The following is a 27,220-nucleotide window of genomic DNA, read 5'->3' on the forward strand; positions in this document are numbered from 1 at the left end:
AAAGGGCCTTAATATTTAAAGGGGAGCTAGCTTAAAAATAATTATTATTTTATCTTAGAAAATGTACTAAAAACTTGCATTATCCCTCCCTTCTTATGAGGGTTTTTTTTTTTTTATCATTAATAAATCGATAAAATAAATAATTATAAAGAATGCATTTGGCAGCTGGTCTGCTCTGTGTAAGCCTGATCCCATCAGATCTCAGAAGCTCATGAGTGCAGCATCTAGTTAGTACTTGGATGGGAGACCTCTTCGGAACACCAGCGGTAAAACTGGAGTTACGTCAAGAAGGGCATCCGGCGTAAAACTTGTGCAAAATCCCAATGCGTATCTGGCTGTATCCGCTGTGGTGACCCTGAACAATAATGGGAGCAGCCGAACTCACAACAACATAAAGAACGCATGTGATTGGTCAGAAATGTTCTGATGTATGCGCGTGGGGACAAAGCACCCACCTTAATGGATCCATATTGAATTCTATGTGCAACAGAGGGAGAATGTCAATAAGGTGGACTGACAAAAGATTTACCAAGTTCAGGTGCGATCAGCGGGATTGTCACAAACAACCTCTGTGTGTGCGAACACTTGACCGGCTGTTTATACACTTGTGTAAAACTAGAGTCTGACTCACTCACTTATAGACGCAGCCACTAATGTAACGGCTACTCACAGTTCATCACTTGTCCCACTGAGAATGGGTTTAAAACCAAAAAACCTGCTGAAAGATACTGCAGTCTCAACATTATTTGACTTCAGTAAGTGTGTAAACGCGGGACGAGACACAGTCTTAATCTTATCTGTTATGCCGTTTCAGCCGGATTCATCATTACAGCCTGATGAAAATGTGTCCACATAATGCATCCTGATTGTGGACAACGACATCTGAAAATAGTTCCTTGTCGTGACTGAAGAAATGTAGCGTTTTAAAAGGCGTCTTTCTGTGTTTTCAGCCTGAACCAGAGAACGCTGGGATTTTGTTATGCAACAAGAAAATGTGCTTATTTTAAAAGCTGAATAGTCACAGCTGCGCCTCAATCATTCATGTGACGTCAGTGTTTAACAGAGCCATCAGTCACCTCTTTCTGCGATGAAAATACATCCCATGATCCACCAGCACAAAAATAAAATAAAATCTAAAAAATGTTAAATTTCTCTGTTTGGCGTCCATGTAATAAGTGAAAGAGCTCCAGAGCAACCGGGTTCCAGCCATATACATACATTATGTCACCCTACCTGTTTGAATGCAGCGCCTCTAGTGGTGATTTACTTTTACTGAATATGTTTAATAGGAATCCTAATTTTGAAAATAACTGAAAATATTAGTTTTATTTACCACTTCAAATGATACTATTATACCAAAAAATGTACAAGAGGTCCCTTTTAAGTACTGTTTATGAATTCAAACACTGTGATCCTCGTTAGTTAAATATTTATTATGTTACAAATCATGTGTTTTCAAACAGCTGCTGATGTAAAGAGGCCCCATTGTGTTCTTTTTGAAACAGACACTGGAATGATTTTTACAATGTTTAGGTGTTACAAAGGTTTTGAAATATTTCAAAACAGTGTTTTGAGTTCACCATCACAAATTTCAACTAATGATGAAAAGTTTTGGTATCATCCACAGCCACATTTTCTTTAATTCCAGTGTTCCTTCCATGTTCTGTTGTATGTTTTGTCCCATATTCATAACGTTACACATCATGTTGCTGGCTTACATGCAAGGGAGCTCGTGGGCAGAGCACACTGCTGTGCGTATGACCTGCCTGGTGTTCAGCAGTGGCACACAAGCTACATATATACAACTTCATATAATTTTACTCAATCCATCTAGTATCCACTAACCCTCCAGCAGGGGGCAGACACATCTATGGAATATTGCATAGGCAAAATAAAATTGCTTTTTTGATTGATCTGGTGTTTCAAAATTCACCAGGTATGAAGAGTGTGTCTACAATTTCCCCTTTTAATTTGTTAAGTTACAAGATAATTGATTGTTTTTGACAGCACATTTTTACACCCAACTCGTCACATATTTACATTTGGTCAGTGCCCCTTTGCATCACGATATGGCAAGTTAAGTATTTTAGTGAAGTGCAGGGAAGCACTTTTTTTGAGAGCAGCATAATTTATTTCTGACAACGCAGGGAACTATCTGCTTCATTTATTCATCAGGGAGCATTCATTTAGGTTTTGGCTATCGTTATGGACATGGTTAAGGTTATGATTGGGGTTAGCAATTCCCCACACATCACATAATGATGAAAATGGGTTACCCATATTACCACATAATGACATTTGGTCAAAATGAACATTTGATGTCAAAATGTGATGAGTTGGGAGTGAGAATGTGTTGTTATTGAACTATTGTTTTTTAACAAATGGGAGGAGATGGACTCATACATTCATTTATCTATTCATTCACTGCATTTTAAAGGGTACATTTCTTGGCTTTTCCAAATTCTAGGAATAATCATATGTCTGAGATATAACTGCTGTTTGACCTTGTGCATTTAACAAGATAGGTGTGCATATACAACCCCTGGCAAAAATGATGGAATCACCGGCCTCGGAGGATGTTCATTCAGTTGTTTAATTTTGTAGAAAAAAAGCAGATCACAGACATGACACAAAACTAAAGTAATTTCAAATGGCAACTTTCTGGCCTTAAGAAACGCTATAAGAAATCAGGAAAAAAAATTGTGGCAGTCAGTAACGGTTACTTTTTTAGACCAAGCAGAGGGGAAAAAAAATGGAATCACTGAATTCTGAGGAAAAAATTATGGAATCATGAAAAACAAAAGAACGCTCCAACACATCACTAGTATTTTGTTGCACCAGCTCTGGCTTTTATAACAGCTTGCAGTCTCTGAGGCATGGACTTAATGAGTGACAAACAGTACTCTTCATCAAGCTGGCTCCAACTTTCTCTGATTGCTGTTGCCAGATCAGCTTTGCAGGTTGGAGCCTTGTCATGGATCATTTTCTTCAACTTCCACCAAAGATTTTCAATTGGATTAAGATCCGGACTATTTTTTGACCCTATGTGTCTTTTTGCAAGGAATGTTTTCACAGTTTTGCTCTATGGCAAGATGCATTATCATCTTGAAAAATGATTTCATCATCCCCAAACATCCTTTCAGTTGATGGGATAAGAAAAGTGTCCAAAATATCAACGTAAACTTGTGCATTTACTGATGATGTAATGACAGCCATCTCCCCAGTGCCTTTACCTGACATGCAGCCCCATATCATCAATGACTGTGGAAATGTACATGTTCTCTTCAGGCAGTCATCTTTATAAATCTCATTGGAACGGCACCAAACAAAAGTTCCAGCATCATCACCTTGCCCAATGCAGATTTGAGATTCATCACTGAATATGACTTTCATCCAGTCATCCACAGTCCACGATTGCTTTTCCTTAGCCCATTCTAACCTTGTTTTTTTCTGTTTAGGTGTTAATGATGGCTTTCGTTTAGCTTTTCTGTATGTAAATCCCATTTCCTTTAGGCGGTTTCTTACAGTTCGGTCACAGACGTTGACTCCAGTTTCCTCCCATTCATTCCTCATTTGTTTTGTTGTGCATTTTTGATTTTTGAGACATATTGCTTTAAGTTTTCTTCTTGATGCTTTGATGTCTTCCTTGGTCTACCAGTATGTTTGCCTTTAACAACCTTCCCATGTTGTTTGTATTTGGTCCAGAGTTTAGACACAGCTGACTGTGAACAACCAACATCTTTTGCAACATTGCGTGATGATTTACCCTCTTTTAAGAGTTTGATAAACCTCTCCCTTGTTTCAATTGACATCTCTCGTGTTGGAGCCATGATTCATGTCAGTCCACTTGGTGCAACAGCTCTCCAAGGTGTGATCATTCCTTTTTAGATGCAGACTAACAAGCAGATCTGATTTGATGCAGGTGTTAGTTTTGGGGATGAAAATTTACAGGGTGATTCCATAATTTTTTCCTCAGAATTGAGTGATTCCATATTTTTTTCTTCTGCTTGGTCTAAAAAAGTAACCGTTACTGAATGCCATTTTTTTCCCCTGATTTCTTATAGTGTTTCTTAAAGCCAGAAAGTTGCCATTTGATATGACTTTAGTTTTGTGTCATGTCTATGATCTGTTTTTTTTCTACAAAATTAAACAACTGAATGAACATCCTCCGAGGCCGGTGATTCCATAATTATTGCCAGGTGTTGTAATGTACAGTGAGATTGTTTGTCTTCTAAATGCTTTGATACTCACACATGCTGCTTGCTGCACACTTTCCAACAGATGTTTGGAGGGGATGAGGAAATCTATTAGACACTGCAATGCATCACCATAGTAACGTTCCTCAATGGTGCGAAACAGCTGACTGAGAACGATGGGTGCTGTGGCCTCGAAAGGTGGGAACAAGGCTGACAGGGCAGACTGGATGGACGAATCCAGAGACTCTGGGTTCTGCAGGACAGGAGAGAGGGAGGTTAATGAAGTCACCATGCACAAGCTCGGTGGATAGCTTCACTCTGAATGCAGCAGTGATACACTGTGGCTCAGAAGTCTCCATATATTCCTCCTGAAACAGGCATCCGCAGCAACAAATTCACCTTTTGTACTTGAAAACATTAGTTTAATTACAATTAATGGAATTTGTTAAAATATTTCAAAATAGGGTCTGTTCTGATAAGGCCTGATGTAAGAATGTTCTAAAAAGGTCAAGTCCATAGGCGTATAGCCCAGGGCATGAGGGTAGGGTTGTCCCTCAGGATATCATTGTTACCCAACTTCAGTAAAGTCTTCTACTGTTGGTGTTGTGCTTACAACGTAGTCATTGTGGTCTGTAAGTGTAATAATACATCCAAAGCAACAGAGCAGGAAAACCCAATGCTTTCCACATATTAACCTCCAGCCAAAATAACACAGAACACAGTTACAAAGGATCTTGACAATCTTCTCAGCAGAGAGCCTGCAAGTTGATTAAATCTTTAGAACATCATGATGCTGTGGAGAAAAGTCCTCGACTTTCTCAACATAAAGAAGTTTCTCTCTGATAAGCAGTGGTCATTGATTTGATGATTATGGGTTTGTAGTTGTGACTTTAGCAGTGTCATGTTTTTCTCTTGAACCACTTGAGACTGACAGTGGTTTCTGTCATTCCCACACTGTGGCTGGTGTGGTCCCAAACATTTAACCTTGCACTAATGCCAACATGCTAAATCAATTTTTATTGTGGACTTGATTTATTTGGTTGTCTTGCTGTTGGGAGTGGCTAGCATAACTGATGACTCATGATGGCTTAACGTGTATAAACCAGTGCTGGTGGTGTAAATTACATAAACTACATTTCTGTTTGTTTTTTAATTGGCCATGGGAAAAACTTCATCATGCCCCACATCAAAAGCACACTGAACAAGCATACATAGTTCTCAAATGCTAACAGGAAGGAAAGCAAGACTGCTAGGAGAAGTATTTATTTTTTTCCAACAGTTAGAAGGTGTGCTTATTGCATATGCTGTCATATGGAAAAATAAGTGTTGAATGCAAAAAAATAAAAATGTTTCAATGCCAATTGAATGGCAGTGAAACATTGAAAGGGTCAGTGGGTCATGTCAGTGACATGACCCATTGACCCTTAAGGTAGAGATCCCCATGGACTACATTACTGGTAAATAACAAAGCATGGAAAAAAAAAGTTTTAAATAAATTGTGCTCCCACTACTGTGTTGCTGGACTAATTTGACTCACAATGGCTTTTCATGAAGGCCAAAATAGTGTGCATCTGGTAAGTATTCACAGTGCTTCACTTTTTCCACATTTTATGTTACAGCCTTATTCCAGAATGGATGAAATTCATTTTTCCCTCCAAATTCTACACACAAAACCCCATAATGACAACATGAAACTTTTGTTTGTTTGTTTTGTTTTTGCAAATTTATTAAAAATAAAAACCTACCTCCACAATGAACTTTTCTGCTCGAAGCTCAAAAATGACATACAACAATTTTTTGAAGCGAATAATGGAACTGCAAAACAGAGCTCAGTGTGGGATGCATTCAAAGCCTGCGTCAGGGGCATATTAATACAACAATCATCCCTGCTTAAAAAACAAGACCAAATTAAAATTTCAAAGGTAGAAGATGACATAAAAAAGTTTGAAAAAGATTATAGAGACAACCCTAGCTCACTCACACTAGCCGCGCTGGTAAAAGCTAAATATGAGCTGAATACGATTATATCAAAAAAAGTTGAATACTCTCTTTACAGAATTAAACAAAAATGGTATGAATCTGGCGACAAAGCTAGCAAACTACTGGCCAGCCAACTTAAAGCAAGGCAAGCTTCCTGACAAATTAGTGCTGTTAAAAATAAGCAAGGCAAAATAATCACAAAGAAATTAATATGTTTTTTAAAGATTTCTATAAAGACCTCTACACTGAAGAAGGCTGTTTTTCAATACATGAAGCAGAGGAATTCTTCGGTCGACTTCATCTCCCTAAAATCTCTGAAGATCTGGCTAAAAATTTGGAACAACCCATAACTCTGGAAGAATTAAAGAAAACTCTAAATAGTTCTCCTAATGGAAAGACCCCTGGTATTGACGGGACTTTATAAAAAATTTGCATCAGAACTTTGTCCGGAACTTTAAAAGTATTCAACTCTGCCATCTCTTCTCAAAAACTACCTTCTTCGATGTCTGAATCATTAATCACCCTCACACCCAAGAAGGGGAAAGATCCTTTGGAATGTGGCAGTTATAGGCCCATCAGTCTTTTGTGCTGTGACACAAAATTTTTCACAAAACTCTTCGCAATTAGAATCAATAAGGTAATATCTGAAATAATACACTCTGACCAGGTGGGGTTTGTCAGGGGTAGGTCTTCCTCTGATAGCTTGAGATGTTTATTACATCTGGTCTGGAAAGCACAAGACTCAACTGACCCTATTGCAGCTTTGTCACTAGACGCCGAGAAGGCGTTTGATAGGGTTAGCTGGAGCTATTTATATTTTACACTAAATACATTTGGATTTGGTAAAATTCTTCAAGACATTATTAAAATGATTTATACAAATTCTAAAGCAGTAGTAACAACTAACGGGTTGAGATCCTCTGTATTCTTCCTGGAGCGTGGGACTAAACAAGGCGACCCCCTTTCGCCCCTGCTTTTCATAATATCTCTGGAACCATTGGCTCAGGCTATCAGACAGAATGACAAAATAAAAGGTACATGCATGGGTGGTCACAATAACAAAATGTTGATTTTTGCCAATGATGTATTAGTTCTGGTATCTGATCCTCAGAAATCTGTACCTTCATTTCTAAATGTGATAAATAAGTTTTCAAACCTATAGGGATATAAAGTAAACTGGACTAAATGTGAAGTGATGCCCCTGTCTAAAGCATGTTTTAAGAGTCACTTTGATAACTGGAAATTCAAATGGGTTACAAAAAACCTCAAATATTTGGGTGTTCTACTAAATCCAGGGTTGGGTAATATTGTGGTAGATAACTATGAGCCTCTGATTCAGAAAACTGACCTGCTTCTAAAAGGATGGGATAAACTCCAGATTTCGTTATGGGGCAGAATACAGGCAATCAAAATGGTTATTGCTCCTAAATTGAATTATCTCTTCAGTTTATTGCCTCTCACAGTTCCACAATCAATATTTAAAACAATAGACAAACTAATAAATACATTTGTGTGGGCAGGCAAAAGTACAACCCATGGAGGAGTGAATCTGCCCAATTTACAGCTATATCATGACGCCTTCACAGCTGCCCAGATAGCCGCACTTTTATCAAATAGGGATGATAAACCGTTATGGGTACATCTGGAAGATGAAATCAACGCCCCGTTTAAGGCTGAACACTATTTGTCTCAAGTCCCCAGTGTCACCATTAAATTCAACCCAGTTATATTGCATACGCGGAAAGTGTGGTTGCAGCTTAATAAAAGGAAAAAAATGTCCCCTTTCCTCGTTGGCTCAGCGTCAGTTTGGAAAAATCCTATGCTTATGATAGGAGGGAAGACTGTATTCTGGGGTCAGTGGTTTAATAAAGGAATTCGTCAGATAGAATATGTTTTTCATGATAATAAATTTAAGACTTTTGAAGATCTTCAATTAACTTTACGGCCTCTGCAACAAAGAATTTTGGCAGTATATCCAGCTGAAGGACTGCCTGACAAAACTAACAACATCTTTCTCTACTATTCCTTCTAAATCACTGGTACAATCTAAATTTCAAAAATTGCATAGTCTACCTCATCTAGTCAGCAATATCTACAAATATTTAAACGAAGATACTAGTGATGCTAATAAAGGATTGAAGGATGTGTGGGGAAAAAGATCTGGAGGCAAATTTTAATGGAGATGAATGGAATACCCTGGTTAAACATATGTTGAAGCTGATGAGGGATGCACGTTCTAAGCTGATACAATTTAAAATATTTAATAGACTATATTGGACACCAGTGAAGTTACATAGGGCTAACATCAGTCTATCCGATACTTGCTGGAGATGTCACTCTGCCCCTGGGGATATGCTCCATATGTTTCTGACTTGTCCCAGTCTTGATGGTTACTGGGGAAACATTATGGAAAAATTATGTAACTGTCTTAATGTTAAAATTGTTTTGACACCTCAGTTATGCCTTCTGAATGTACTGGATTCTAGCACTGGTATAACCAGGGAAAAGGCACTTTGGCTCAAGACCGCCCTAACCACAGCCAAAAGAATCATCCGATATCAAGAGTCTTTTTGCTTAATGATTCCATTATCAGTACTTCAGAGCAGCCATTGTTTTTGTGTGTGTTTGCTGGGAAAATGATCATTCCTCGACGTTGATTGCAGACCCTGCAGCAGGTCTGTAATCAACTGTTTCTGCAGCGCAACTTCAGTTTGAAGCATGAATCAATGAAGCAATGCTTCGATCTGCTGGCTCATGGTTATTTGATTTGCCGCTCTTCAGAAGCGGCAACTCCGCTTCTTAACCCCTCTCAAAGCCATTAAAATATGTTAATCATGAGTCACTTTTGTGTGGATTAAAGTCACTAAAGCCCCTTTCACACGGGCCTGCTTCGAGCTGCATCATGCGGCGTCATGACGACGCCACGTGGAAGCAACCCCGTGCCGAGACGATGTAACTCAACGCCAAAACAGCGTGAGGGATGCAAAGGATGAAGCGAATCAGATGCCGAAAATTAAACATGTTTAATTTTTTCTACGCTGTAATACAGGCAATAAACTACAATCGACTAAAACATTTTTTTCCTCCCAAAATGAGACGTCCTGCATTCTTTATGAATTACGAGGTCTGTTAGAAAAGTATCGAACCTTTTTATTTTTTTAAAAATCCTGATGGATTTGAATCACGTGTGCTTGCATGAGCAAACCTTGAACCTTTGTGCACATGCGTGAACTTTTTCACGCCTGTCGATTGCATCATTTCCTGGTAAGCAGCCTTTGTGTGAGGTGTGTGTCGTGCGCTCGGCATTTTTTCATTCCAAGGAAAAAGATGGAACGACTGGAGCAGCGCTGCATCAAATTTTGCCAGAAACTGGGCGACGGCCAGGTGGAAACCATTCGGATGATTCAGATGGCTTTTTGTGACTTTTCAGTCGTGTGACTATCCGAGAAATTGTGGAAGAGCTGGGCATGTCACAACATGTCCTGTGAGACTTCAACATGAAGGCGCTTTTGCTGCGCCATCAGCAGCAGCATGAATTTCACCACCAATCTTTTCATGGCTAAATCTTCTGTCACAGTGGAATGTACCGAAAAAGTGCTGATGTCCACCTCTTCCGCAATTTCTCGGAGAGTCACACGACGGTCCTGCATCACCACAGCGTTCACTTTGGAAATGATCCGGTCATTTCAGCATGTTGATGGCTGACCGGCACGCGGCTCGCTCTCCACTGTTGTGCAGATGTCTTTAAACTGGTTGTACCGCTCCTTAATCTGTGTGATGCCCAGAGGATCATCACCGAAAGCCGTCTGAATCTTCCAAATGGTTTCCACCTGGCTGTCGCCCAGTTTCTGGCAAAATTTGATGCGGCGCTGCTCCAGTCGTTCCATCTTTTTCCTTGGAATGAAAAAACGCCGAGCGCACGACACACACCTCACACAAAGGCTGCTTACCAGAAAATGATGCAATCAACAGGCGTGAAAAAGTTAGCGCATGCGAACGAAGGTTCAAGGTTTGCTCATGCAAGCACACGTGATTCAAATCCATCAGGTTTTTGAAAAAAAATAAAAAGGTCTGATACTTTTCTAACAGACCTCGTATATCCTGACGTGCAGCACAGCCAGCTGCAAGAGCTCAGCTCAGATGTATGGAAAGACATTAATGCCAATAATGTCTGAAAGGAAATGCTTTTGACAAAAACTACAGATTTTGTTTATTTATATTTATGTCCAGAGATCAAGGATCCACCATGTAGAGTTTATTATGTCCAGAGTTTAAGTATCCAGTGACCAATTTCACATTTATTTACTTTAAGAGTCAATAAAATGTTGTTGACATAGAAAACCTGTAAAGCCTACTTTTAGTACACAGAAAATTCACAAGAAGTATCAATAAGGGAATCGATAAGGAGTTGGATCGATAAGCGGAATTGATAATGGCATCGATATCGATAAAATCTTATCAATACCCATCCCGAGTTGTGAATACTTTCTGGATGTACCATATAGTGCTTTGTAACTGCTGGAAGACATTACATTAATATTTTTGCATTCAGTGAGCAAGTAGATTTGTGTGTAGTTTCATTAATGAGTCAGAGGCTTCCAGTGCAGAGTTCATCCTGCCCCATGTTTTCCGTGCCTGATCTAATACACTGATCTAATACATGTAATAATGTTAATATGCTGTTCCATGACATACATTTAATGCAAGTCTAATTTTGACTGCTTTTTGTATCCCCCTCTAAAGCTGGTATTAAGAAGTTTCCTGATTATTGCCTCCACCCCCTCAGCAATTATATGAAGTTACCACAAATATTCATGTCAAGACCTCATCTTATGTTTTAATTTTATTAATTTGTGGATGTTCTTCATAAGTGTTCTTATATATATATATATATATATATATATATATATATATATATATATATATATATATATATATATATATATATATATATATATATATATATATATATATATATATATATATATATATAAGAACACTTATGAAGAACATCCATACAGCAAATATTCATACAGCAAGAGCTGCTTTTATTTCATGGAAACAATCTGTGCCTGACAGATAATTACAAGTGTAAATATACTATCTCCGAGTTTGGCTCAGATTTATTTAAAGAAGGTTCATGGTCGTAACACGCTGAGAACAAACAGTCAGCAAATGCTGGATGTCAAGACAAATATTTTCCTTGGCCCTGTGCTCCAAACTGTCATGGTTTGGAATCCTTTTAAGTGTTTTAGATGGGCCTGCGGAGGACTTAAATGCTTCTTTTTTTTTCATGATTGCACATTTGAATAATCTTAAATAGGCAAACTCAGAATAAGACCATGTGTACTGCTACAGTGAAGCTGATGTATAACAAACTGGAACCTGGAGCAAACAATCAGTTCAGCCAAAATTCAAACATGATGAGCACTTCTCTCCATTGAAAACAAAATCAAGCTAAATTAATAACTATTATTTTAAGTACGAGGCTGTTTGAGTGGGTCCAATCAAAAGCTTCATCTGAGGTCTGCAGATGATTAAAGCATGTCTTTAATCATCATGTCTCTTCTCTTTCATCTCTGGCCAAGATTCACTTCAGTGAAACTTTTACATTTGTGGCATTCAAAGTCTGATCTTATTCATAGAGACAGGAAGAAAAGAGCAGCGAAAACATATGGTGCCATCAGAAATCCCAACAGAGAGGAAAATATGTAAACCATTAGACTAACATGCACTGTTTTTTCTGCTGAGAAGTACACATGGTACTTCTGTTTACTGCATGCAAAAATATTCTTGGCAACCGTGCTTATTAGAGCTTGAGGTCCTGCTCTTTGGCAAAGATACCAGAACCAGCTGTGTCACGGGTAAAAAAAAAACAGATGAAAGCAGGCCCTCTTTAAAAAAAAAAAAAAAAAAAATGAAGCAGCACATCTGTGAAATGTATTTAAGGTTGTGATATTTATAGCTGTGAGTCTTGTCAGTAAAGATATATGGCTGAATACACAAGTTTACATACACTCTGGCTGTAGACATTAAAACTCATTTGCTCCAATTGCACAAATTCCTTTTTATTAAATAATATGAGTGTTAAAACATGGTGAGGGGGATTTTCTTAAGAAGAAGAACTGAAAGTTCAACTACAATTTACCAGAAAGTACATCTGAGATGCAAGACTAGATTTGATGTTTTAGTGAAAGAAAACCCTCCTCAGTACCACTTCATCATGAAGCTGTATAACTGGAGATGCAAAATGCAAAATATGCACTATGCACAATTTCTCCAATCACAGCCACAGAAGCCTGTAACTTCTTCTGGGTTGTCTGGATGTCTTGGTGGCTTTCCTCACTCTTCTCCTTCTTGCAGTCACTCAGTTTTTGAGAGATGTCTACTCCACACAGATTTACCAGAGAGTGCCATACTGTTTGTATTTCATCATAATTTATGTAAATAAAGTCTGAGACATATTAAGTAACTTAGAAATGCTCATCCCCGTGACCCTTAATTGGACTAAGCAGTTGAAGATGAGTGTGTGTGTGTGTGTGTGAGAACTGCTCATGTATCCATCCACTGACTTACATTACTTCCAGTGTTCCATTACTTATGCAACCCATCATCTTGGCTTTTATATTTTTAATTAATTTACATCAAGTTGTAGAGATTTGCTTTTAGTTTGAGTTTAAGGAAGATAATTTTAGAAATTTTTATTTTTTGTATGTTTTTCTTGTGTTGCATTTTTAGGCAGCACGGTAGATTACTGGTTAGCACTGTTGCCTCACAGCAAGAAGGTCATGGGATCAATTCAGTGTGGATTTTGCATGTTCTCCCCATGTTTGCGTGGGTTCCCTCCAGGTGCTTCGGCTTCCTCCCACATCCAAAGATATGCAGGTTAGGTGGGCTGGAAACTTTAAACTGTCCGTAGGTGTGAATGTGTTTGTTTGTCTATATGTGGCCCTGAGACAGACTGGTGTCCTGTCCAGGATGTACCCTGCCTCATGCCCTATGACTGGTGGGATAAGCTCCAACCCCCCGTGACCCTTAATTGGAGTAAGCGGGTAAGGAAAATAAATGGATATTGCATTTTTACTCATGATGTAAGATCTTCAGTGTGTCAACAATTTATGTACATACACAATTAATAGGGTTTTAAAAAGGAATAGTTTGCATCATGGGTCATGCTTAGTTATCATGTTACAAGGTAACATATGTCACATGTCATAGAATCCAGTGGACGTCAACATTATTTGACCTTTACTTTGCAGACCAAGCACACAGTCAAAATGATTCCATTTTTGTTAATATTATTAGGTCAACCAATAATTTGCACCACTTTTTACCTAAATTGGAGCAACTTTAACTTATAAGCCCTCTGTATAAACTGAAACGGAGCTTTCTCACCATTTTTGCAATTTTTTACCCCATAGCTCCAAAGAATTCAGTCATAGATGGTCCAAACTATACTTTTTTGAAATCGTTATTATCAGACAAATAACATGGAATACCTTTCAATATGAATGGAGCATTTTTAAATTTTGACCCGTCTGTAATTCTTCAATTGACCCCTACCTGGCTGCCTATTGAAAAGTCAAGTGGACACTCTGGTTTTTCAAAACAGGGGTGTTTGTGCCAAATTCAGTTCTTGCATCACCATTTGAAGGATTCCTCTGTAAATATTCTCTTATCAGCTGCACTAATTATAGGATGAGGCTGAAATTAGCACCCAGGAACTATAGTGAACATTTGTTCTAAAGAACCTCAGGCTCACAATTAAGGAGCTGATGAAGTAATTGGAGGCATCAGATAGAAATGTAACACAGGCTACCTGTAAGAGAGCGCACCATCACTATGAACTAAACAGCTGTTCACCAAAGGAACACTGCCAGTGTTAGAAAGTGGATATTACTGTTTCTCTCTCATTTTATTTACTGTGTTATTTATGTGATAATACTTTGTGGTAAGTGTACATGAATGATCCAAAATTCATTTATTAATCCCTAAGGAATCAGAAATTAACATGAGTTCAAAGTTCTCCATGTGTGGCCTCATGCATGAACAGCACATTCATTAAATCATTAACTAAGGTAAGCTAATGGCCTGACCACAGGCGTCAAACAGTGAACACTGATTAACATTTAGTATGCTTCTGAACTTCACTACCATGCAAAGGTAAAACTTTGTCTTCAATTTCTTGTTTCCTGCCCCAAGACTTGTTCAACAATGCCTTGGGGAAGAATTGTAAAAGAATGCCATTTTAAGCATCTTCTTGGAAATACTTGGAAGAAAGGTCAAGATGTTTAACTGGTGTTTAAGATTTGATGAATTGTGTTCAACTGCTCTATTCAATTTTGATAGGACTACCCTTACATGCAAAGTACATTTAAGCGACTGTGATGATCCTACATAACTGTTGACATATGGTTAATATGACCCATAGACTTTATAAGTACCTGGATGATGATTAGTTCCTTCACCTCTGTCTTTTGCATATTTGGTATTTCTTTGTTGTGCTTTCTTTATTTGATTTTTTTTTTTTTTTTTTTTTTTTTGTAGTATGGCCAAATCAGATGGTCACCCCTCTGAGTCTGGTTTGCTTGAGGTTTCTTCCTATAATCAAAAAAATGCCCAAGAGAGTTTTTCCTTAATGCTGTTGTCAATGTGCTTGCTCAGAATGTGGGGAAGGTTAGACTTTACCCTTTTGAAGTGCCTTGGAATGACTTTAGGGGAGGTGATGGTCTAGTGGTTAAGCGTTGGGCTTGAGACCAGAGGATCCTCGGTTCAAATCCCAACCTGACCGGGAAATCACTAAGGGTCCTTGGGCAAAGTCCTTAATTTGCATCAGTAGTAGTTTATGTAGAAGTAAAAGGTAAGTCATCATGTTTGAATGTCTTGAAGCAAGTCATTGTTCAAATGGCATGTCGACAACAGACAAGAAGACTTCCTTTGTCTCACTGTGCACATTTGTCATAATAGTTTTAAAAAATACAAAAACAGTATACCTTTGAGGCTGACTCATGTGGTAATCTATCACAGCTGTTGGGTGTATAACTGCTGCTATTCAGCATCAAATTCTTCTGTATCTCCTAAAGTTAACAATAAACATGAGGTCATATCTCAGGAAACAGCTCTGGAAAGTTACTGTTCGCAACTCAAGGTTTTAGTTGAATTAAAGTACAGTTGACAATCTGTGCTGCAGATTTCATCAATAAGGTATTTATTATTTATCAGAAATTAAATTTACAAATAAACCTTAATTTGAATTTTTATTCCTGTGACGCACTTCAAAAAAACATGCATGCTCACCATCTTTGAAAGCAACCCACTGTTTTAATCAGCATTTCTGACAGATAAATGACAAAAAGTTATTTCTGGCCAAAATATTCCAACATAAAAGATCCTCAAGGTATCATCCTGACTATGAGTGTGCGCTGTGGGTGGCCCAGTTAGTAGATCCTCTGGAGAGCTGGTAAGCAGAGGTCAGCTGGACCCATTTCAGACAGACAGACCAGCCAAGTGAGCCGAGAGCAGGAAAACCGGCTGTGTTGTGAGTTCTTCTGTATCTCATTATTTCAGACAAACTGAATAGTCCTGAACTGTGAAAAATTCAGTATGAAAAAACAAATGTTTTCTGTAGCTTGAATGTGAAATAAAAATAGGTATAAATTAAGTCATGTCAAAACTAAACTTACAAATGGTCAGGGTAAAACACAAGCAACAGTAACCACGAAGATCCACATGTTCATTAACATTACTACTACTACTACTACTACTACTACTACTACTACTACTACTACTACAAATAATAACAGAAATAATAATAATAATTATTATGGCTATTTATATAGGACTTTCTCACGATTCAAGGCACTAAACAAAATACATTCTAATAATGAACTAAGCCTCTTTGACTGCTGCCTTGTCACCACAGCAGACCTGCATGTTGATGTGACACATGTTTGACACAGGATGCCCTTCCTGACAGAACTCCACATTACATGGAGAAATGTGGCAGGGGTGGGGTTGGAACCGGGAACCTTCCACGATGGAACCAAGTGCACGAACCACTTGGCCACCACACCCGCTTCTAATCATGAAATAATACATTCCAAAAATAAATAGCACCCAAATGAAAGAACTGACAGAATGAAGAAGAAAGGTGCAACTTATACTTCTGTGCAGCTTATATGTATGGAGTTTTCCTTGTCAAGAGCCATTTTTTTTAAACAGGTGCGACTTATACGCTGGTGTGACATACTTCCAAAAATATGGTAACTATATTGTAAATTGATTGTAGTAAAAAAAAGCAAAAAAAAACAAAAAACATCTGAAATGTAATAATCACTTAAATTGTATTACAGTATTGAAACAAATATTTTATTTACAGTATAACTGATCAAAAATGCAATCTTAAAGAGGTCCATTTCTACACCTTTATCGTTAAGCTGCCATATGTAACTCACTGGGTGTCTGAAACAGAAAGTGAAAAATACTCGTACACCATTGACACTGAGATGAATGACTCTAAATCACATCAGTTTTCTCAGAAACCACTGATTTCTGTCTGTTGCTTTAAATGGTAATACACTGCCAGTCAAATCCCCAATCCAAATGAGGGGGAAGCCACAATGTTATGGCTGCATTCTCAGTATCTTATTAAAAAAAAACTGGACTGAGAATAAAAATGCACATTTGTATCAGATCATGCCACGTCATCATTGTTTAAGTGAGATATTTTCCACCTGTTAAGAGGAATTAAACATGCTCACATGCTTTACAATATCCTGGACTGAAAGAGTGGCAACCAAGAAAGAAGCCAAAATTGACACCTTCAAACTAGACTGAAATTTGCAGCTGCTCACATGAACAAGCCAAATGCCTTCTGGAGAAACATTTTATGGTCAGATAAGACAAAGATTCAGCTATTTGGCCACAATGACAAGTGGTATGTTTGGAGGAGTAAAGGTGAGGCTTTCAAAGCTAAGAACACTGTGCCAATTGTTATGCATGATAGTGGTAGCATAATGCTCTGGGACTGTTTTGCTGGCAGTGGTACTAGTGCATTGCACAAAGTGAATGGAATAATGAAGAAGGAGGACTACCTGCAAATTCTTCAATATTACCTCAAATCAACACCTAGATGGTAGAAACATGGCCATAATTGGGTGTTCCAACAGGACAATGATCCCAAACACACTTCAAAACTGGCTGTAGGTTGGATAAAGCAGACTAACATTAAGCTTCTGGAATGGCCTTCACAAAGCCCCAACCACAACTCTACTGAAAATTTGTGGACTACACTTAATACTGCATTTACACATGATGACGACAAGTCACAAATATCACAAAGTATACATTCTTGACCGCTCATCACAAATGTGATGGTTTGAGGCAGAGGCGTCAGGTCTCATCAGGAACTGCTGCAACCTGTTACCACTCATTACAATTTGCACATGTTGCTGGTGAATTATAAGGAACCATTACGCACGGTCAAGAATAATGTTCCACACTGTTGCGCATAACAGTGCATCATGTTCTGTCACTTTGTGAATGAGGCGAATTGTCTCCACACACACCGCCATATTCATTCATCAGCTGCTGAACAATTCAGATCACTCCAGTTTGCTCCTCAAAATCCACAGCAGAAGAACTTTGTGATTGCCTGCTTAGTTGGGCTCTGTGCCATGGAATGGCGCAGCGAGGAGGAGGAGACAGAGAGAGCCAGATGTGTGGCTCCATGCGGCTCTTGTCTTGTGCATTTTCCTAAACATAAGGCACAGCAACAGCGGCAGGCGGAACACCTGCAGGAGTACACTGATGAGCGCTGGAATGAAACTTTTAGCCAACTTGGCATCACTGTGCTTCTTCAGCATACTGCAGCAATGAAACTGAATGTGGTGCAGCAGGGTTTAATGCACACATCAGAGATGAATGCTGTCACACTTTATTAAGGATCATCACTAATCAAGACGGATCAACACACTCAGTTGCGACCTCCATGACATGAGGCGAAATAAAGATTTGAAATGGAAGATTTTTTGACAGCCAAAAACATACTCCACGAAAATCACGAATATCACGCACCAACACGCACTATTAAGAAACCTATTCAGGTGCATTAAGTCATGTTACGAATGTCAGGAATGTGCCAAGAATGACACGAATATGACATTCGAAGCCTCCGCGCGGCTTTCCATGACAAAATCTCTTGTTAAAAGTGAAATCTGCCGGAAAATGGCTAATGTCCAAAAAAGCACACTTTCTTAGTATATCTCAACAACTAAGAAACCTAAATGATCTAAAGCATATATTGATGAGCAAAATATTTGTGACTGATTGATATGAAAGACTTCAAAATGAAGTCACCCAGAAGTCATATGATGAAGTTATTCATAGTCAGAAAACACCATATATTTACTTGTACATTTATGTCATAGTGAACTGAGAGTGCAGGATATGCATCAGTCCTCTGATGCCTTTCATTATTCTTTAAATAAGGCACACACAGTTCAAAAAAAAAAAAAAAAATTTAATTATATAGCGCCAAATCACAACAAACAGTTGCCCCAAGGCGCTTTATATTGTAAGGCAAAAGCCATGCAATAATTACAGAAAAACCCCAATGGTCAAAACGACCCCCTGTGAGCAAGCACTTGGCGACAGTTGGAAGGAAAAACTCCCTTTTAACAGGAAGAAACCTCCAGCAGAACCAGGTTCAAGGAGGGGCAATCTTCTGCTGGGACTGGTTGGTGCTGAGGGGAGAGAATCAGGAAAAAGACATGCTGTGGAGGGGAGCAGAGATCAATCACTAATGATTAAATGCAGAGTGGTGCATACAGAGCAAAAAGAGAAAGAAACACTCAGTGCATCATGGGAACCCCCCAGCAGTCTAAGTCTATAGCAACATAACTAAGGGATGGTTCAGGGTCACCTGATCCAGCCCTAACTATAAGCTTTAGCAAAAAGGAAAGTTTTAAGCCTAATCTTAAAAGTAGAGAGGGTGTCTGTCTCCCTGATCTGAATCTGGAACTGGTTCCACAGGAGAGGAGCCTGAAAGCTGAAGGCTCTGCCTCCTATTCTACTCTTAAAAACCCTAGGAACTACAAGTAAGCCTGCAGTCTGAGAGCGAAGCGCTCTATTGGGGTGATATGGTACTATGAGGTCCCTAAGATAAGATGGGACCTGATTATTCAAAACCTTATAAGTAAGAAGAAGAATTTTAAATTCTATTCTAGAATTAACAGGAAGCCAATGAAGAGAGGCCAATATGGGTGAAATATGCTCTCTCCTTCTAGTCCCCGTCAGTACTCTAGCTGCAGCATTTTGAATTAACTGAAGGCTTTTCAGGGAACTTTTAGGACAACCTGATAATAATGAATTACAATAGTCCAGCCTAGAGGAAATAAATGCATGAATTAGTTTTTCAGCATCACTCTGAGACAAGACCTTTCTAATTTGAGAGATATTGCGCAAATGCAAAAAAGCAGTCCTACATGTTTGCTTAATATGCACATTGAAGGACATATCTTGATCAAAAATGACTCCAAGATTTCTCACAGTATTACTAGAAGTCAGGGTAATGCCATCCAGAGTAAGGATCTGGTTAGACACCATGTTTCTAAGATTTGTGGGGCCAAGTACAATAACTTCAGTTTTATCTGAATTTAAAAGCAGGAAATTAGAGGTCATCCATGTCTTTATGTCTGTAAGACATTCCTGCAGTTTAACTAATTGGTGTGTGTCCTGTGCCTTCATGGATAGATAAAGCTGGGTATCATCTGCGTAACAATGAAAATGTAAGCAATGCTTTCTAATAATACTGCCTAAGGGAAGCATGTATAAAGTGAATAAAATTGGTCCTAGCACAGAACCTTGTGGAACTCCATAATTAACCTTAGTCTGTGAAGAAGACTGCCCATTTACATGAACAAACTGTAATCTATTAGATAAATATGATTCAAACCACCACAGCGCAGTGCCTTTAATATCTGTGGCATGCTCTAATCTCTGTAATAAAATTTTATGGTCAACAGTATCAAAAGCAGCTCTGAGGTCTAACAGGACAAGCACAGAGATGAGTCCACTGTCTGAGGCCATAAGAAGATCATTTATAACCTTCACTAATGCTGTTTCTGTACAATGGTGAATTCTGAAACCTGACTGAAACTCTTCAAATAGACCATTCCTCTGCAGATGATCAGTTAGCTGTTTTACAACCCTTTCAAGAATTTTTGAGACAAAAGGAAGGTTGGAGATTGGCCTATAATTAGCTAAGATAGCTGGGTCAAGTGATGGCTTTTTAAGTAATGGTTTAGTTACTGCCACCTTAAAAGCCTGTGGTACATAGCCAACTAATAAAGAAAGATTGATCATATTTTAGATCGAAGCATTAATTAATGTAGGGCTTCCTTGAGCAGCCTGGTAGGAATGGGGTCTAATAGACATGTTGATGGTTTGGAGGAAGTAACTAATGAAAATAACAGACAGAACAATCGGAGAGAAAGAGTTTAACCAAATACCAGCATTACTGAAAGCAGCCAATGATAACGATATGTCTTTGTGATGGTTATGAGTAATTTTTTCTCTAATAGTTAAAATTCTATTAGCAAAGAAAGTCATGAAGTCATTACTAGTTAAAGTTAAAGGAATACTCAGCTCAATAGAGCTCTGACTCTTTGTCAGCCTGGCTACAGTGCTGAAAAGAAACCTGGGGTTGTTCTTATTTTCTTCAATTAGTGATGAGTAGTAAGATGTCCTAGCTTTACGGAGAGCTTTTTTATAGAGCAACAGACTCTTTTTCCAGGCTAAGTGAAGATCTTCTAAATTAGTGAGACGCCATTTCCTCTCCAACTTACGGGTTATCTGCTTTAAGCTGCGAGTTTGTGAGTTAATCGCGGAGTCAGGCACTTCTGATTTAAGGCTCTCTTTTTCAGAGGAGCTACAGCATCCAAGGTTGTGCTCAATGAGGATGTAAAACTATTGACGAGATAATCTATCTCACTCACAGAGTTTAGGTAGCTACTCTGCACTGTGTTGGTATATGGCATTGGAGAACATAACAAAGAAGGAATCATATCCTTAAACCTAGTTACAGCGCTTTCCGAAAGACTTCTACTGTAATGAAACTTATTTCCCACTGCTGGGTAGTCCATTAAAGTAAATGTAAATGTTATTAAGAAATGATCAGACAGAGGGGGGTTTTCAGGGAATACTGTTAAGTCTTCAATTTCCATGCCATAAGTCAAAACAAGATCTAAAGTATGATTAAAGTGGTGGGTGGACTCATTTACATTTTGAGCAAAGCCAATTGAGTCTAATAATAGATTAAATGCAGTGTTGAGGCTGTCATTCTCAGCATCTATGTGGATGTTAAAATCGCCCACTATAATTATCTTATCTGAGCTAAGCACTAAGTCAGACAAAAGGTCTGAAAATTCACAGAGAAACACAGTAACGACCAGGTGGACGATAGATAACAACAAATAAAACTGGTTTTTGGGACTTCCAATTTGGATGGACAAGACTAAGAGTCAAGCTTTCAAATGAATTAAAGCTCTGTCTGGGTTTTTGATTAATTAATAAGCTGGAGTGGAAGATTGCTGCTAATCCTCCCCCTCGGCCTGTGCTACGAGCATTCTGACAGTTAGTGTGACTCGGGGGTGTTGACTCATTTAAACTAACATATTCATCCTGCTGTAACCAGGTTTCTGTAAGGCAGAATAAATCAATATGTTGATCAATTATTATATCATTTACTAACAGGGACTTAGAAGAGAGAGACCTAATGTTTAATAAACCACATTTAACTGTTTAGTCTGTGGTGCAGTTGAAGGTGCTATATTATTTTTTCTTTTTGAATTTTTATGCTTAAATAGATTTTTACTGGTTGTTGGTGGTCTGGGAGCAGGCACCGTCTCTACGGGGATGGGGTACTGGGGGGATGGCAGGGGGAGAGAAGCTGCAGTTGTGTATGTGTGTGTGTGAGACATTGTTTGATTGTCTAAATGATGTTAAGTCTTGGATGACTGCAAACTTTAAAAAAAAAAATTATAATGTTTCGATGTGGCTTTCTGGGCCCCCTGGCACCAAACATCCGGTCATCAGTGAAAAATCTTGGTGTCATATTTGATGACAGGCTGAAACTTGATCGCCAAGTTAGTTCTGTTGTGAAAAATAGTTTTTTTTCCATCTACGGATTTTACCTAAAGTAAAAGGGTAACTGCCACATGAAGATTTTGAGATTGTAATCCATGCTTTTATTAACACATGTTTGGATTACTGTAACTCATTGTATTTTGGCCTGGGCCACTCACTCGTGCACCGCCTGCTGCTGGTACAAAATGCCCATCTCCGCATTTTTAAGTTTTATTAATGATCTTATTTGAATGTGTATAGCACTTTGGTCAACTCTGGTTGTTTTAAATGTGCTCTATAAATAAAGTTTGAGTTGTGTGTGTGTGTGTGTGTGTGTGTGTGTGTGTGTGTGTGTGTGTGTGTGTGTGTGTGTGTGTGTGTGTGTGTGTGTGTGTGTGTGTGTGTGTGTGTGTGTGTGTGTGTGTGTGCCCTTGTTCTGGCAGGGTATGTAAACATATGAGTACAACTGTAACTGTTGCAAAGACTGTATTAACTACAGTTACAACATTGATAAGAGTTAAACTGTGACTCTACATTTCTCTCTGTACTGGGTTTTTTTTTTTTTTTTTTTTGGCTATCACATCTGTTAGTTTTATCAACAAAGTCTCATGGCTAAGTGTGTTTTTGTCAGTCCCATGATTGCAGTGAGACACCATCTGTGCCCTGCACTAGACTGCGCTCATGTTTCCTTTTTGAAAGAAACATTATTACTTATATTTATGAAATATTTTGCTTCTATAAACAGGATGTTTAAATCATGCTTCCATGCTGGACATTTATTATGGTCTGTGCACAGAGTGAGATTTGATCTCTGTCTAGAAGAAAACTACATTCCACAGCCGCCCCCTCCACAAACTAAAATCAAGGGAATTCCCCTCTTCTTTCTATTGTCCAGTTCAGGCTGAAACTTCCCTCTTGAGGACCTTCACTCTCCAGCGGATATCATCGTTTGACCTGGCTGGTGTCGACTTTGTCATTCATTTTGTCTAAAGGTTCACCCACTCTGTCCCACAGAGCCTGGGGCATTTTTGCCTGTACTGAGTATTATTCACTTAATTACAGGTTTTTTGTGTTGCCTTGGGCTGTGGCTGAGCCAAGTCAGGGCCCAGATTTCATTCACAGTGTAAACAAGCTGTCAGCGTTAGAGTCAAATGGTCAGAAAAGCGACCACAGTACGATTTTTGAGCAAGATTAACTTCAGCTAAATGTCCACACCACTTGATGCGACATGCGCAAGGGATTAGTCGATGTCACATTTTTTTCTGACATCTTGCTGAAAAGCGGACTGTCACATCACTTCCCGGGGTAAAAGCAAAACATTAGCAGAAAGTGACAGTCAAGACCTACCAGTGAAGTCTGAATGCTGCCAGACACCTGCATGTGTGGTCATGTAGATTTGTCCAAAATCCTCAGACGACACGCCAACAACAGTCACTTTCTGCACTGAGACAGAGTGCTTATGAGGTGTGACACTGGCTTGTGTTTCTTTTCCAAAACAAACAGGGACTCAAATAACCACAAGGGATATTATCGGGGGAATGAAAATTAAAGTTGCAGACAGAGTATAAATTTGAGTCATACCCACGCTGTGGATGTCATCGACTCATTCTCATCACGTGAAAAAGCTCACGCACTGTTAATGTAGAGTGAGATAGATCTGGGAGCAATCATAATGGTCATATTTTATCCAGATAGCACATGTAAGCAGTGTCTGTGAGTTAATCCCCCCCACACACACACATCCTTCCCATCCTTCCATTCTTCTCTCCTTAAAAAGAGTTGTGTCTCCTGCGTGGTGGTGAGACAAAGCTGTCTTTGTGTGTGATTCACTCTTGTTAAACTCAGCAGAGTGCTCCTTCATTCATCTAATCCATTTTAAATCCTTTAAACTGATAGAAAAGGCCTTGCAATACCACAAAAAAGACAGCTTGTATTTCAGAAGAATGTAGACTTTTTGTAAAGTTAGCATGCTCTATAAATAGGAGTGTTATGGCTCTGATTTATCGGGGTTCTTAAGGAGCCTGAATTTATAACTGGCCAATTTGAAGATAAGATATCATTTCACAAAGGACTTATTAATTAACTCCAACAAGAATAAGTTAACCAGTGTTTATTTCTTGGATCTTGGTTCGTTTGTTAGCAGGAGCATACAAAGTAATTAATCAGTGACTGTGAAACTGCAAATGTTGGGCGTGGCCTACACCAGAAACCATTAATGTCTAGAATGGAGTTATGTTACTGCTCAGACTGACTCAGTTGTCAGAATAATTTGCAATTCATTTTCTTTAGTGCAGCAGATAAGAGAATATTTAAAGCAGAATCATGCAAATGGTGATACAAGCATCAAATTCGGCACAAATACTCCTTAGACATTACTCTTTAGAAAAAAAAAAAAAGGATTTGCCAATTGAATTTTCAATATGGCAGTCAGGTAGGGGTCAATTGAAGAATTACACAGGGGTAAAAATTAAAAGATGCTCCAATCATATTGAAAATTATACAACAGCTGAGTGGATCCTTGTCATTTGATTGGTGCTTTGTATGCCACATGACATGGATTATTTGTCCCATTTGTGTTGCATTGCATTTAGAGTGCAGTTTTGTTCCATTTAGAGTGCAAATTTGGTTACATACATTTGGTACCATTGCACTCTGCACACACACACACACACACACACACACACACACAGACACACACACACACACACACACAAACACACACAGCTACACACATGCACGCACGCTCGCTGCAGCCAACAGCATATATCGCCACAGCGATACGTTTTTTATTTATGTCCATGTGATGACAGCAAACAGACACATGCACATCACAGTGGCCAGTTGTTAGTCCATGTCTGTCCAAACACAGTAGGTGTTGTCCAGCTGGGATGTCCAGATCGACAGTTCTCCACAGCTCTTCTGTTAGTGGCCACACCTCCTGTCAGTTCAGCGCACACACCAAAGCCACACTCATGGGGAACTTAGAACAATTTCACTGCCAGCACGACAGTGATTGTCTGCAGACTGCTGTCGTGCCAAGAGTGCGAATGGCCACACATTTTCTAAGTGCCAAACGAGCGGTGTTAGATGTTCGTGTGTGTCAGATGGAATTTGGCTGACACCTGCCACAAGAGGGATCGATGGGTTCACATAGTGCACACTCTATCTTTCAGCCGTTGGTGTGTGCAAATAGTTGTAGCAACAGGTGTATGAGGCATTCAAGGCAGGGACAATTTTACACATTTCGCACATGATTCCTGCTTCATGTGCACTTTGTGCGCACTTTGACCAAACTTCACACTATGTATGAAGGGGCCCTGAGGGAGGGACCGTTCAGTCTGTGACATTAGCAGTTACTGACGATAGCCATAGAATGAGGTGTAATTTTGCAAAACATTTAAAAAATGAACAGACATTATTATGCTTGGATTTTGGTAAAAACTAAATATTGTCAGTTTTGTGAAATTTGAAAGGCCATACAGCTTTAAGTAATTTATAGTCAATCAATCAATCAATTTTTTTTTATATAGCGCCAAATCACAACAAACAGTTGCCCCAAGGCGCTTTATATTGTAAGGCAAGGCCATACAATAATTATGTAAAACCCCAACGGTCAAAACGACCCCCTGTGAGCAAGCACTTGGCTACAGTGGGAAGGAAAAACTCCCTTTTAACAGGAAGAAACCTCCAGCAGAACCAGGCTCAGGGAGGGGCAGTCTTCTGCTGGGACTGGTTGGGGCTGAGGGAGAGAACCAGGAAAAAGACATGCTGTGGAGGGGAGCAGAGATCGATCACTAATGATTAAATGCAGAGTGGTGCATACAGAGCAAAAAGAGAAAGAAACAGTGCATCATGGGAACCCCCCAGCAGTCTACGTCTATAGCAGCATAACTAAGGGATGGTTCAGGGTCACCTGATCCAGCCCTAACTATAAGCTTTAGCAAAAAGGAAAGTTTTAAGCCTAATCTTAAAAGTAGAGAGGGTGTCTGTCTCCCTGATCTGAATTGGGAGCTGGTTCCACAGGAGAGGAGCCTGAAAGCTGAAGGCTCTGCCTCCCATTCTACTCTTACAAACCCTAGGAACTACAAGTAAGCCTGCAGTCTGAGAGCGAAGCGCTCTATTGGGGTGATATGGTACTACGAGGTCCCTAAGATAAGATGGGACCTGATTATTCAAAACCTTATAAGTAAGAAGAAGAATTTTAAATTCTATTCTAGAATTAACAGGAAGCCAATGAAGAGAGGCCAATATGGGTGAGATATGCATATGCATATGAGAATACATTTTCTATTTCAAATACATCATAAAGGAAAGTCTTGTCACTCTAAAAATAGCTTAGATAACTTAAGGTTTTTTTTTTTTTCCAGATTAGGAAAAAATAGGCTCTAATAAATGTTTAAAAGTCGAGAAATAAGTTTGTTTTTAGATCACGTTACTTGAGCTCAATGTCACTACAACAAATTACAAAGTGAAATCCGCTGAACATGAGTAAATAAATTTAAAGTAATTTATTTTTTATTTTATGTCATGACAAATGACACGATGAGGTGACTTTAGAAAGAAATACCACTCTACGTGTCTCTCCAACACTTTATGTTGGCCAATTTACATTTTATTCACATTCTGTTTTTAATCCTAATTGCCTTCAGCAACATTTTGGGTGTCACTGCCATAAATGTTAAGTGTGCAGTCTGCAGACAACACTGATTCTTTTGTATAATGATGAATGCCTTTTTCCCCCCATAATGTAAATAAGCATAACTGCTGAATTACAACACAACAGAGTGGTTTGAACATAAAGCACTTATTATTGATGCTAAAACTGCTGCGTCATCACTGTCCTTCATGTGGTGGCTTCTCCCTTTTTGGTCACAGTCACCATCGTGGATCCAGTATGGATCTGCATGTTGATTTGGCAC

At 38.9% G+C, this 27,220-nt stretch overlaps 1 protein-coding gene across 1 annotated transcript in view; it reads right to left on the reverse strand.

The window, feature by feature from the left end:
* Nucleotides 1-27,220, reverse strand: part of LOC117507210 (uncharacterized protein KIAA1755 homolog) — a 137,463-nt gene that overhangs the window by 92,503 nt on the left and 17,740 nt on the right. The window contains exon 2 of the mRNA XM_034167026.1: nt 4,252-4,449. Coding sequence (XP_034022917.1) covers nt 4,252-4,449 — 198 coding nt within the window. The remainder of the gene's footprint in view (nt 1-4,251; nt 4,450-27,220) is intronic.

This window comes from Thalassophryne amazonica, chromosome 3, assembly GCF_902500255.1.
Source record: "Thalassophryne amazonica chromosome 3, fThaAma1.1, whole genome shotgun sequence".
Classification (NCBI taxonomy): Eukaryota; Metazoa; Chordata; class Actinopteri; order Batrachoidiformes; family Batrachoididae; genus Thalassophryne; species Thalassophryne amazonica.